At 31.4% G+C, this 14911-nt stretch overlaps 1 protein-coding gene across 1 annotated transcript in view; it reads left to right on the top strand.

The window, feature by feature from the left end:
• Positions 1 to 14587, top strand: part of LOC129227745 (dynactin subunit 3-like) — a 29702-nt gene extending 15115 nt beyond the window's left edge. Inside the window, exons 4-8 of the mRNA XM_054862350.1 lie at positions 2338 to 2421; positions 7513 to 7571; positions 11225 to 11284; positions 12614 to 12705; positions 14400 to 14587. Of these exons, the coding sequence (XP_054718325.1) occupies positions 2338 to 2421; positions 7513 to 7571; positions 11225 to 11284; positions 12614 to 12703 (293 nt within the window). The 3' untranslated portion in view covers positions 12704 to 12705; positions 14400 to 14587. The remainder of the gene's footprint in view (positions 1 to 2337; positions 2422 to 7512; positions 7572 to 11224; positions 11285 to 12613; positions 12706 to 14399) is intronic.
• Positions 14588 to 14911: the final 324 nt, after the last annotated feature.

Raw genomic sequence — 14911 nt, forward strand, 5'->3', positions numbered from 1 at the left:
TCTTCAGTCAGTTTCTGAATTGTTTTTAAAATGTAGAAACTACAGGTACTAATTCAATTTCGGTGCCAATATCACAGAGTGAGGGTTCAGCAATCAAATATTTTTCTCATTACAGTAGAAGACCGTTATAACGCACACTTTGGGACCAGAGCTTTTGCGTTATACACGTTTTTGCATTATATAAAGATCATTTCACAAATTTTGAAACTAAAATTCAGAATATATCTATATACAGTAGAAGGCCATTATAGCGTACACCTTGGGACCAGAGCTTTTGCGTTATACAGGTTTTAGCATTATATAGATCATTTCACAAATTTTGAAACTAATATTCAGAATATATATGTATTAACCCTTCAGAATTAGTTTTATCTGCAATGAGTATTAAAAAACAAATTATACTACTAATTATTCACAAATAAATATGCTTTACAATTAAAAGAAAGTGAATTATCCTGAACTTCGGCCAGCTTCATAGTTTGCATAACAGCTGCATTTTCAAGAGCCATCTGATATTTTCTCTTTCCTGTGAATGTTAATTTTTATTTAAAAGCTTTGAATTAAGCTGGAAAGATGAAAAACTGTTTCAAAATTTAATTTTCCTAACAATTTTTATGTTAGCAAGGCAAAACAAAGGGATTTTTTAAACTTAAAAACCTGTTGTTTACTTCTGAAAAGTTGTGCATTTTATAGAGAATTGCATTATATAGGTCGGCATTTAAAGGTTTTCTACTGTATTAGCACTTCAGAATGAGTTTTATCTGCAATGAGTATTAAAGCACCAATATTACAATTAGTTACTCACAAATAAATATGTTTCCAAATCAAAATCCTGCACTTCATGGTTTGCATAAAAGCTGCATTTTCAAGAGCCATCTGGTATTTTCTGTTGACTATGAGTACTAATTTTCAATTTAAAAGCTTTGAAATAAGATGGAAAGATAAAAAACTTTTAAAATTTAATTTGCCTAACAATTTTAATTTTTGCAAAGCAAAACAGAGGGATTTTTCAAACTTAAACCTATTGTTTACTTCTGAAAAGTAGTGCGGTTTATAGAGAATTGCGTTATACAGGTCAGCGTTATAACGGTCTTCTCCTGTACTTGTGACTGCTATATCTCAGGAAGTTATGAGCAGAATCAAACAAAAATTGCTCTACAGGTAAAGCTTGAAGGGAACAAGTGCTGATTCGAATTTGGCGCCATTAGTTTCAGAAGTGCCAAAACCAACAAAACACTTTTTTCTATTTTGCATCAATAGGGCTTCTTGATTGCTGTGCATACAGTAAAAAGTTGTCAACTACAAATTTTGCATCTACCTTTGGAAATCTTGGCATCAAAGCTTGTTTGTGTATTCCATAACAACCGCTTATTTCTAAGTTTTCATTCGATAACCCTGCAAATAATTGCTATGCATCGAAAATGTTAATATTTATTTTTCATTTGCCAAAACATTTTACTAATGTATTTGAAGATACACAAGTTGGTTTTGAAGCATAGTTTGAATTATGTTACTTGAATAAGCTTGTAATAAATACAAATACAAAAGTTACGACCAGCAACAGGCTCTGGGCCCAGCTCGACTGGTCCTAGTCAATTTACAATCCCCAATGAAGATCAATGGCCCTCTTAAAACTATCTACTCCCTTGCTCTCATTACCACCTCTCCCGGTAAGCTGCTCCAAGGTTCGACTACCCTGTTAAAATAATTTTTCCTAATATCCATGTTTGCCTGAGATTTAAATAGCTTAAAACAATGACCCCTTGTCCTGTTTTCAGTGCTAAACTTCAGCCCCGTAACATCTTTCATTTTAATAAATTTAAACAACTGAATCATGTCCATTCGGTCTCTTCTTTGCTCAAGACTGTACATTTTTAGCCTTCTAAGCCTGGAATCATAGTCTAAATGAGAAAGTCCATTTGTTAGTCTTGTAGCCCGCCTTTGAACCCTTTCCAATGCATTAATATCTTTCTTAAGATAAGGAGACTAAAACTGAACAGCATACTACAAATGAGGTCTTACCAAACTTCTATATAAGGGAGATACTTTTTTCTCAAAGCCATAAGTCAAAAATGATTCAGTGAGTAGCACTTTGTTCTACTTTTGTTTGATCTGATCACAAATTATGTACTTTTCTAATTTTTGTAATTTATTTTGTTCCTAATCTATAAAATCTTCTAGAATGTATTGCTATATTGTGCAACAACTTGATTTTAAGACCTTATAAGAGCAATCTTCCTCTCTGAATATTTTAAAATGTTTACTCATTTTATTTCGTATGGTTTTCTCCTCTTCAGACTTTTAGTTATTAACACTGTTTGAAAATTGTTTTCGCAGAAGAAGACCGGATTCGAAAAGCTGTTGATTCTCTCCAGACAGTGAAGGATTTAGTTCAGTATTTAGACAGTGAGCATGTTAAAGGTATTGTTTTGAATGCTTTGGATTCAACTCCTAGTTTTTAAAATGTATTTTACATTTTATGTATGTCTGAAACATGTACAAAAATTGAAACTGAAATACACCTTGTTCTCTTTTAATGAAAACAACACACTATAGTTAACTAGATATCTGTGTTTTATGGTTCTTAATTAGTGGTAATCTTTCACTTATCTGATTTCCAATTGAATATTACAAAGTATTTTATGTAGTTGGCTAATTCCATGCATATTATTTTGCTGGAAAACTTTGGAAACATTTTTCGGAAATACAGTCAAGTCCGCTCATTAAAATATTGGATAAAAGAATATCCTGCTTATTGTAATACATTTTTAATGTATTACAATAATGTACCAAACCATTGATGTCTATTATTTTCATCCTGGTTTAATAGGACATCCCACTTATTAGAATAATTTTTCGTGGAAAATTGGCGATTCCATTAAGCAGGCTGGACTGTAATTTGAAATGTCAAAATGTGTTTTGGAGATGTGTTTTCTCTACTAATAATAAAACTCAAATTCTGTCTGTATCTTTGTGATGTGCATAGCGCCTAGGCCATTCATCTGATGCTCTTTAAATTTGACACAAAATTTTGAAGCGTAGAAGTATGCACCTTGAAGGGATTTTTCGAAAATATTTTTTGTCCTTTTTCCATTCCAATTTTAAGCCCATTTTTCACATAAATTTTATAATATGAGGGAGAAATACTTCTTTCACATTTTTAAGTTTTGTGTCATTCGATAGCTTGGAATTTTCTGCACAAGATGAAGTCTGTTCAAAGTTTCTACGAGCATTAGGAGAGCTGTAGGAATTGTTTAAAGAAAACCAACATCCAAGGCTTACCTTCAGTAAGCCAAACGATTCTAAATGGCTTAGCGCGAGAACAAAATCAAAAATTATACATAAATGGAAATTATTTTTGAAGCGAAAATTAACTTTGTATGTTACCCATGATTACGTCTTTTATACTCGCTTTGATTGTTCCGTTACTTTTTAAAACCATTTTTATTTGACGATTGAAAAGGTTTTAAATTAAAATATTTAAACTGTTAAGAAAAAGTCGTCTGCTTTTATTTTCTTAGTTTTTATGGAATTACATTCACCAAATTATTATATTACTGAATTACGATCTTCTTTTCTATAAAGTTTAATTTTGAAAAGATTTCTTATTTTGCATTTTAAGCAAGGAAGGGAAATATCCTTCCTCTGTTAAAATATTTCTGAGGCTTTTGCTGGTTTCTGTTACACTATGTGCTAGGTTTTCAAATATGCCAAAAGTATGAAGAGATCTTTAACTATATATGTATATATACTTAACGCACAGTAGACATTGACTATAAATATACAGGTGAACCAAATGACTTTTTAATACTTTACTACAGGCAAAGCTGTGCAGTTCTTTAATAAAACTCATTTATGTACATTGAATTGATCCTTGTGATTACAAATAATGCTATGTTTCAGTGGCGCAGTCAGGAAATTTTTCTGAGAGGAATTTTCAAAATCGAAAATTGTTGCTTTCTTTCCCATTCATTTACAATGCGTAATTATTCAACATCAAAGAGTTTCTATAGATTTGTAATTATTCATCCAAAGTACTTGCTTAAAAACAAAAATTCGTATTGATATTACTATAAAAATAAGAAAGTGGGAAAAAGCACAGAATATTTATCATTTGTTTTACTTTAATCTTATATTAATCGTTTGTGTTTTTTCGTGGGAACATTTAAAACCTCCTCCTCAAATATGTTCATGTCTTTATGAATGTCAAATGCTAGCTAATAATGGTTTCGATCTTTCGATGAGAATTGGTAAAGCGCCTCAGAAAATCTGGGGGTGCGGCTTCCTCTCTCTAGATTTCCCTAAAAAGGATTTGAGCTGTGATGGAAGTGCTGAGGGACCATGATACCCTGTAGAATTTTATTGACACCAATTTAGCTATCTTATACCAGTGGGGACATGGGGTGCTCATCATGAAATATAGCTCTTATATTTAAGAACTGAGAAGTAATTTCTGACTGCTTCCCGATCATCAAAAGCAGTAAGATATTTTGTTGAAACCTATTCCGCTTGGAAAACCTCAAATTCTCTGCTTTTTTCCTTGATTTTAACGGAGGAAATGAATGTGCTTGTGTTCTGGGAGGGGTTTTAACCCCAAAACCCCTCATGTGGCTGTGCCACTGCTATGTTTGCATTAATTAAATAAATGAAATGATGCATTTTTTTTTTTGGCTATTTTAACTTTAAATGCTGTTTTTTACTTGGTGTATTGTTATTGGGTAAGAAATTGATAGACATTGTGATGTTAAATTTTTATGGTAATGCTGTCACCTCAAGATTCCTACTTTTTAAAAATAAAAAATGTAAAATTTGAAGAAATGATATCAAGAAAAAAGCTTCACAACCTCAGTATAAAATGTGAGCTGTAGTGTGACTAGTTATTGTAATACTGGTATACAGTATTTTTTTAAATGTGATACTGAAATGCTGGTATTAAATATTTTTCAATAAAGGATCTAATATCTACATGTTTTGTTGCCACATTTCATGATTTTATGCAAAAAGAGTGTTTATCATGAAAATTTATCGTCAACAAATATAAAATAAAGGAATAAGTCTTGTAGGGAAAAATCAATAATTGTAAGAATAAGAAGCATGTTACTAAGCCTGGAATTCATTTTAGTACAAAAGTTTTCTGCAAATGAAGTTACTCTTTCAGAATTCACTCTGGTGGGTGGTATCTTTACTAATAATAAAGCTGAAAGTCTGTCTGTCTAGATTTCTGTTATGTGCATAGTGCCCTCAACTGTTTGGCTGATTTTCATGAAATTTGCCACAAAATTAGTTCGTAGCATAGCGGTGAAACAACTCAAAGCGATTTTTCGAAAATTCGATTTTCTTCTTTTTCTGTTTCAATTTTAAGAACATTTTATCGAGCGAATTATCATAACATGGAAGAGTAAATTATCACAACGTGGGCCCATAACATGGGCGGGCAAATTAACGAAGCAAATTGGTGAGAAGTTCATCATCCATTAATATACAGGTGAACAAATAACCTTTTAATTTTCTACTACGGTCAAAGCCGTGCGGGTTCCACCAGTTGTTAATAATTCTCAAGGCACCTCCTCTAATTGCCGTGGACTCTTTCCTCTTCAAATAGTTTGATCTCTTTTATACTGGTTTTGGAATTAAAAAAATAATAATACCATTTCTTCAATCGGTCATACTGGCTAAATTTTTAAAAAGCCATAATAATTTTCACATGCAGTGTGAATTGTGTATGGAATGAGCCGATCTCAAAATTATAAACATATGCTGTTTTCTCCCTCAATGCTTATAATTTGTGTACTTTCTTTACTAATAATAAAGCTGAATGTCCCTCTGTCCGGATGTCTGTCAGGATCTCTGTGACGCACATAGCGCCTGGACCATTTGGCCAATTTTCATGAAATTTGGCGCAAAGTTAGTTTATAGCGGGGGGGGGGGGGTGCACCTCAAAGCCATTTTTCGAAAATTCGATGTGGTTCTTTTTCTATTCGAATTTTAAGAACAAAATTTTCATGAGATGGACGAGTAAATTACGAAATTATCATAACGTGGAACCATAACATGGGCACAAGCCAATTGGCAACATACGAAATTATCATAACGTGGAACCCTAACATGTGTGCAAGCCAATTGGCGAGAAAATTCATCATACATTATTTGTAAATATACAGGCGAACCGAAAGACCTTTCAATTTTTCTATTACGGGCAAAGCCGTGCGGGTACCACTAGTAAAATTATAAAAGCATTGAGGGAGGATGAAGATTCTTCTAATCATAATCTAAAAAATCTCATATTAAATTCGGAAGTTCAATTATCTGAATGAACTCCAACTATCTGAATTGCTTCCAGTATTTCGAGGGGGAAAATGAAGGCGAAAACGTACTGCAATTTGAAAAACAATGATTGTGTTTGCACATGCTGTTTTCCTTCACTCCACGAAGTTAGTCAAACAGCTTACTTTGATTGAGATGTTCAGCAAGCAATGACACTTATTTACGTGCAGCAGTTATAGGTGTGGTTAGCATGAAAAATGTTCCCATTCTTGTTGAAAAATTAAAAGTTCTTTTTCTTTAAGGGGTCACAATACCTTTCAAGATTTTTTTTAAAATTTAAGTAAATTTTATATTTCTTTGGAACCATAACATGCATACTTATTTCTTAATCAATCATTTATTTTCAAAATTTAAAAATATTGCCCACTTTTTTTAAAAATTCAGAAAATTGAAAAAAATTTCAATTTTTTGAAATTTTTAAAGCTTTTTTATTTTTGAACTAATGAATTTTTTTTTTTTTTTTTTGCTAAACTATCACTACAATCATCTCTAAAAATCTGTGCATTCATTTGCTTATGAGTTTATTAGAAAATTTTCTGTCATAATTAAGTAAAAAGTTTTTTTTTTAAATTTGGTTTTTAAAGGCTTAACATGTTCCAAACATTTGAGTAATTTATAAAATGCTTATCCAATGCACAGTTTTGTCAAATATGTTATCGCAATTGCAAAAAGTACGACTTTAAAGCTGTATCTTTAATAGAAAAAAATCCTTAGGGATTCTAATGACATGAAAACACAAAAAAACCATCATCGAGAAAAAGCAATTTGAAGTTTTTCCTTTGCATAAGAACACATAGGGAGCATGGCCTAAATCCACTCATAACTTTTTAAATATTTGAACTAAAGCAATGTACCTTTTTCTCCGTGTTCAGAATAGGTTTTACTTTGAAATAGGCAATAAAAAATTTTTTGATCGTTCCATCATTTTTGAGGTACTGTAACCCCTTAAAAGTGTTTCTCTCTCATTTTCAACATACCTACATTAATTGTTTAGAATGAACCCCTTCTTCTGATTTAAAAAAAAAATTATATATTTTTAAAAAAAATTTTTCATGAATTTTTGATTATCCTAATGGGGGATATGGTTGCAATTGATTTAGATAATTGGAGTCCAACTGTAGTTCATTAATGTAGTTTATTGATTATCAATAATCCACTTTGCTAAAATAGTTTTCTAAATTTTGTTAGCTGTACCATCCCTTTGTCCAAAACTGTATGCAGTTAGTGAAGTTCAAGTAAAACTGCAGGTATGTCTTTCATTTTTCTCCAATTTATTGTTATTATTATTATTCAATAATCTCCTCTGTTAGCATCAAAAGTTCAAAACCCTTATAATTTTCTCCCGAAATAACTTTACAGCATTTCACCTTAAAGGCACTAGGATTTTTTTTTGTTTTTGGTACTACTTAAAAAAAAAAAAAAAACTAAGAATCTTGTTAGAGTAAAATTATCAATTTTTAAAGTGTTTTTAAAATTCAAGTACAAATAAGAGGATCAGCAACAGGCTTTGGACCCAGCTATAGTGCATTCAGGAGGAAGTGATGCAGGAAGTAGACAAAGAGTGTTGCTGTTTCACGCCAACATTTGCCACTTTCATGAATTACTCGTTTTATTGGCGATTCTCACTTTAGGAGTTCATGAACATTTCGCATATCTAATTGGCATATTTTTAATCATTCCAGCGTCAAGCAGACAATGATATCACCATTGTCACGTTGCTCTGTTTACTTCCACTATCACTTCTCACTGAATGCACCATGGTTGATCCTCATACCTGCCAAGCCTTCGGGATTTCCCGGAAGTTTTACGGATTTTTATTTCCTTTTCCGTTTTTCCGGTTATGAGCAAAATCTTCCGGATTTTTCACGTTTTGTAGGAAAAAAATTGTATCTCGCCAATTTTGGCGCTAACGATTCTTTTGTGGAACGTTTTAGGCCAAGTAGCCAAGGAAAGGTTGCCGTAGGAGAATGGCAGAAGAAGTGAGGCAAGATTATGACGTCATGGAGTGATGCAGCGCATAACTTCATCGGGATCCAATCAAAGCAAGCGTCGCGCCTGCCAACTAGGGGCTCAATTTCAGCGCCGATTATCTTCTCGTTCTCTCAGTTCAAGCTGTTTTTGCTTTGTTCTTTTTTTAAAATGAGTACCAAATGTTATTTCCAAACTTTTAAAGAAAGCAATAAAAGTAATATTTACTAAACGAAAGTAAGTTCAATTGATATGAAATTTATAACTAATATATTGTTAAATAAAAAGAGGATAGGGGTTCTGTTTGATTTTATTTTGCGTTAAAATCTTGTGGATAAAAATAAAAAAATCTTCCGGATTTTTTTTCTTGGAGGTTGGCAGGTATGGATCCTGGTCAATTTATGAATCTCCAATGAGGATCAAGAGCTCTCTTAAAACTATTCTCGCCATTGCAAGGAACAGCTGCTTCTGGTCAACTGTTCCAAATGCCTACAACCGTGTTGAAATAGTAATTTTCCTGATTTCAAGATTAGCTTAGGATTTGGAAAGCTTAAAGCTATGATCCCTGATTTTTCCATCTGTGCAAAAATTTATCTTGTAAACACCCTCAATTTTAATAATCTTATATATCTGGATCAGGTCCCCCTTTTACTCTCCTTTGCTCAAGACTGCACACATTAAGCATTCTAAATTTGAACCATAATCAAAATCAGAAAGTATGTTTACTAAACTTTAACCCGTTTTTGAACCTTTTCCAATAAATTGATATTTTTCTTAAGATAAGGAGACCAAAACTGAACAGCATATTCCAAATGAAGTCTTACCAAACTTCTGTACAAAGGTGATAGAACTTCTTTAGAATTTTTTAAACTTCATCTGTTGATAAAACTCAATATTCCACTGACTTTGTTACTTGCTACACTGCACTGCCGACTAAAATTCTGTCCTTAAGTCCTAAAGTGACTTACGTCGTGACTGATTAAAACACCCACATCTACAATAGTTTCTTCTTCGCTTAAGGTAGATCCCTGTAAATAATAGCTTGTGTGCTTATTTCAACAACCTAAATGAATCATTTAACAATTGGCAACATTGAACAACGTACCCCATCTAACTGCCCACTTAGAAATCTGATCTAAATCCTCTTGAAGTGTTTTCACTTGTTCTTTGATATCAACAACCGCTGTAACTTTACACCATCGGGAAAATATTAATGTTTCCAAAAAGCCTTTTGCTAATATTAATAGAAGTAATAAACAGCAATGGCCTTAAGACTGAACCTTGTAGAACCTTGCTTAAAACATCAGACCATTGAGAAGAATTTTCCTTTAACAACTTCTCTTTATTTTCTCCCAGTAAGCCAATTTCTAACCCGTAAAGTTTTCCCTCTTTGTTCAATACAAGAAAGTTGGAATGGCAGAGCAATATCAAATCTATAAAAAGGGTACCCCCCCCCCCCCAAAAGAGAACTTTTTGACTAAATATCTGTATGTCTTGTACTTTGTATATGTATTGCTCCCCCCCCCCCCCGCCCCTTGACGCCTAGTAATGAAAATTAGTTAGTCTAACTATTATTTATTATGTTTAAATATACTTAAATGAATATATTAAGGATCATGTTAAAAAAATAAAATACAATGAATTTTCTACGAGTGACCACCTATATACCGACCACATATATTAATAACTAATTTTCCTCCCTATCTACTCAATTCTAAAAACCCTCTGGGAGCGACTGTCAAAACTTCTCCTAACTGGCAAATTGCAAAACTCAACAGTAAAAACTAGGAATTTTCGGTAAGAGAAAACCAAAAGAGAGACAATAAAAGAAAAACAAGAAAACATTTTAATCTGAATGCACATCTGTCTTCTCTTGTGAACGAAAATGAAAATAAATCAGAATAATCGGCTAAAATCTTCTTTACTTGGCATCTCAAATGGATTCCTTTTGTGCCTCTTTAGAGAATTAAAAATGTTGTAGACAAACATGTTACAACAAATGTTGTAACAAGTAGTTATTCAAAAGTTTGTTTTCAGAATTTAGTTGTTGCTTACGAATAGAACATAAGTCATTTTAGTGCTCAGAAAGTCAAAATCAATTTTTAGCTCATTTGAACAGGCGATAAATTGATGATAATGACATTACTAATTAATTTTTGTGCCTAAAAGCTGAGCTAGAAACAAAAGTTGGTTCAGAAAAAAATAAGGAATCTGAAGCAGAGAAATCTCTTCTCACATTTTAAAGCGTATCAGTTCCTTAATTGAAAAATAATGAAAGAAGTATATTTTAGAAATGAAATATTTTAGTTTCTCTATTTAAATATATTCTTATAATAATAATCTCTATATACTGTAAGCATAACATATAGGATTTTTGTTGGTGCTACTATTGTTTTTTTTTTTTTTGTATTTTCGGAAATGATCTCTAAGAGCGACCAACCTCCGTTAACAACCACTTTTTTCAGGAATGGAAAGTGATTGATCCAGAGAATTTTCACCGTATTAGGAAATACTAATCTTGTCCTTTGAAATCTTATTTTTATCCTTCAAAACTTCTCCAAAATTCCTTCATTTTTATTTTGAAAATTGGGTACAAGATCTGTAGGAGCATAGAGCAAATTTAACTTCAAATATGTTCATAATTAAAACATGTCTTAACTATTTATTTTCATGATTTAAACGTTTGTTATACCATTTTTGCAAACTGTATGATACTATATTAAAAATTTGGGAGAGAGGGGAGTGACACTACAAATTACTGCCCTGGGTGAGACTAATGCTAGGTATGCCACTGATATACTACTAAGTATATATGTATAGTATATATCTATAGTATCTATCTCTATACCTTTGAACTAAATAGAAATGAACCCTGAAAAACAGATAACATTATAACTGTTTGATGTTTCATTCTTATATTATTTTTTTACAGGAAGATGTGGGTCAGTTGTCCCAAGAAACCAGTGATCTCATTGCAAAATATGATCAACTTGTATCTTTTAAGAAATTATTTCTGAATAATGTTGAAATTTTTGCTTGAAACATGAATTGTATACCATTAACAGGAATTCTGTGTCATGCAGGGTTGGCTGGATTTGACCCAATTGGGTTGGACCCAATGTTTTTTTTTTTTTTTTTTTTGAAAAACCTATTAAAAAAACCCATTATTTAGCCCACTTTTGATTTTAAAAATATATATTTAACTTTTTTCTTTAACTGGTCAATAAATAACTCAAATTATCTTGACTAAATCCTGTCACGTCTGATTTTCTCAAAATTTGTAGATTGTACAGAGGAAACTACTCTCACTAAAAGGCTTTCATGTGAATTATCTTCTGCAACCCAACACGTCGCAAATCTCAAATAAACAAGGTATATTTTTTAGAAATTAACAGGTTTTACAAACGGTCGGACAGAAAACAGACTAGGATGTACCGTATTTTCAAAATCTTACGAAAAAGTTTAATATTTCTTACTCGGTACACAGAAATAGAAAAAAAAAGCAACATAAAATTCAAAGAAGTGTCTTGATTAAGCTGGAATTCATTAAAAAGTGATTTAAACTACTTGAGGTTCTACAGTAGTTTTGCATAACAAACTGAAATAGTAAAGTAGTAAAGAAGTAAAATGCAAAAAAAAAAAAAAAAAAAAGTAGTAATTAAAAATGAACAATAGATTTTATCATTCAAGTAGTAACTTTGCCTTAATTGTTGGCAATCATGGAAACTAAAAAATCTGAAACTTCACCATTTTTGGGGTTTTGTCGTCTTTTATACTTTTCTTCAGAAAATGCTGAATTTTAACTAGTTTTCCAGCTTTTTTTACCCCAAGACAATTTTTGCACTTTGTCCATATACTTCCGCTACAAAATGCTACAAGTATCCCACATTTCCCTTTTAAAAAAAAAAAGCACATTTCTTTAAAAAAAACCAGCCTTAGTTGGTTTTTTTGGGTTTTATTTTAAAAAAACCCTTGGTCCACGGGCTTTTTAAAAAAACCCGGGTTTTTGCCAACCCTGGTGTCATGTAATCTTAATATATTCTTTGAATATATCCATTGATAAATTTTTTCCCTAAAAACTACACATGAAACATTTAATGTTTTTAAAATGTCACTTTAAAAAATACAGAAGTAATTTTTACAGTAAGGATAATAAAGACATATATTTGTTTTTAAAGAAATAAATGCATACTTAGATACTTATCTTTACATTGCAAACTGTCTTATTTTGAGTCTGTACTGTACTTAATACAGTATTTAGTTAAAAATTGGCATGTGAAGTAATTGATAAAATCAATTCAATCCTTAATGTAATGTATAGATGCTGACATTTTCAAAACAGTTTATTCTTTGGGATTCAATTCTTACAGATATTGAAAAGGAAAGAATGAAAGCAAAAAGCTTAAAATAAATGTAAGTATCAAAATGTTGTGGGAAAAAAAATGTATGAAAGACTACCTGCGTTTAATCAATTACCATCACAATACTTCAGTTTGCTTTCCATCAAATATGATATTTTCTCTTGTTTTTTTTTTTTTTTTTCTAATGCAAAATTAGTAAATGAATTTTGCATCTTTGTAATGTTTTACGAAGTTTTCAAATTTTTGTTTCAAATACTTTTGTTTAAAACAATTAATCTTAGATTATTTGGAAAAAAAATCAGCAAACGTAAATACACTTACAGCCAAAAGTTCCAACAGGGTTTCCGATAAAGTTGCATTATTTGCAAAATGAAAAATTCTGTCTCAATTGTGAAAGTGAAAAAGGCATTTTCGCATTTTTGTTCAAGTGCAAAGATTAATTAATTTTAAAAAAAACTATGCAGGACCTGAGGTATTAAGCAAGAATGGCAATATTTAACTTAATCTTATTATAATCTATATTTGAAAAAATATGTTTTGCATTCCATACTAACAATAGGGAAATGTTGGAATTTGATGTGTTTTTTTTTTTTTTTTTTTTGATATTTATGCAGCATAAGCTACCCACACAATACAAACTGGTGGAATGGACGTTGAAAAGTCGTCGAATCTGGTTCAAACACTCGTCTATAACTGATCTAAAAACCGTACCTAACTCGTCGAAAGTCGTCTTGTACACGTCGAAAAGACGACTACAATGGATGAAAAATGGTGGAATTAGATCAATGATAGACGATATCCATAGCGCTAGGTAACGTTACCAAGAACAGTTATAGATAATCTCAAAAACGTCTTCTAGGTGCGCTTATTAACGCAGCACACCTTTTTTTTAATTCTGGACTCTTAATTATAATGTTTATACGACACATTACATTTTCCTTAACCTTTTAACATACATACATTTCTGTCTAATCTGCCAGTTCAATTTTTTAGTACTTATTGCAACCATGAGATCTGACTTTAGTATTGTTAAGGATGACCAGTAATGAATGACTGTCAGTTTTTTCTTCTAATGTCCAAGAATTGCTTGCAGGATTGGATTTAAGATGCTTGAGAAGATGAAAGTCACTTGGTGTGAGATCTGGGTTGTAAGTATGGTGGGTCATAACTTTCCCCTTCTGACTATAGTTCAACACCCTTCCGACCATAGCATCACTCATTGTATGGTGTCCATAAACTTTCCAAAATTTTCTGTGAATTTTATGAACTCGGGTGTTTCTTGCATTGAAAAATGGAATGACTGACTACATCTTGCATGCGGCAGCAACTTTGAGTGTTTTGAACATTTTAATCTCACGCTAAACAAGCACTTCAGCGACCAGATCTGAAATTAGCTTTCCTTGCTTGTCCATGACTCTCTGCTGAAACAATACTTTTGTTTGAGCTAACAAGCACAACTATTCAGTGGCAAAAAGGAAAAATGGAACTTACTTTCTGGATTACCTGGTATTGTTTGGAAACTGGAAAATTATTTATATTTTTTTATCAATATAAAATTTGTTATAGTCATTTTTTTTCCGTAAATCAAACTCTCTATCATGTTATGTAAACAGTGGTTTTTTAATAAAATTGATATTTTCTGTTGTAAAATCGAGAATCAGGAGCATTTTTATGAAACTTAATGTTATTTTTCATTGATTTTTTTACTTATAAAAGTAACTCATTTAATTACTTAATTTTTTACAGCTTGTGTTGAAGTCAAATCATAGAATTTCGTGAGTGTCTCAAAACTTTTGGAACTTTGAATTCATTCCCATAAATTATTGTGCAAAATCTTTATAATTATTGTTAATATGAATATAAATTGCCTTCAAATGCATTTGTAACATTTTATTATTTGAGAATAAACATTGTTATTAAATTTCGTGGTGTAATATGTGCATAAAACCATTTTTGTGTGTGTATGTGTGTGTGTGTCTAATCGCTCTACCAATCCACACTACAGTTGAGTTTTAAGTAAAATTTGGCACTAGTGCAATCATATCCTCTGGAAGGAAGAATAAACATGCCATGTTTTCAACCATGCTAAATTTAAGAAATCTGATATAATCGTTTCATATTTCATACCAGCATACAGAAACTGCTGAAAAAGAAATTCATTCTAAAATTCTGTAATAATTAGATTAGAGCAATATGAGATTACTTACCTTTAACACTGTTGTTGTGTTGCAAGAAGGAAAAAAAAAGTTAGAATTTTA

The sequence above is a fragment of the Uloborus diversus genome, chromosome 8 (genome assembly GCF_026930045.1).
Source record: "Uloborus diversus isolate 005 chromosome 8, Udiv.v.3.1, whole genome shotgun sequence".
In the NCBI taxonomy this organism is placed as follows: domain Eukaryota; kingdom Metazoa; phylum Arthropoda; class Arachnida; order Araneae; family Uloboridae; genus Uloborus; species Uloborus diversus.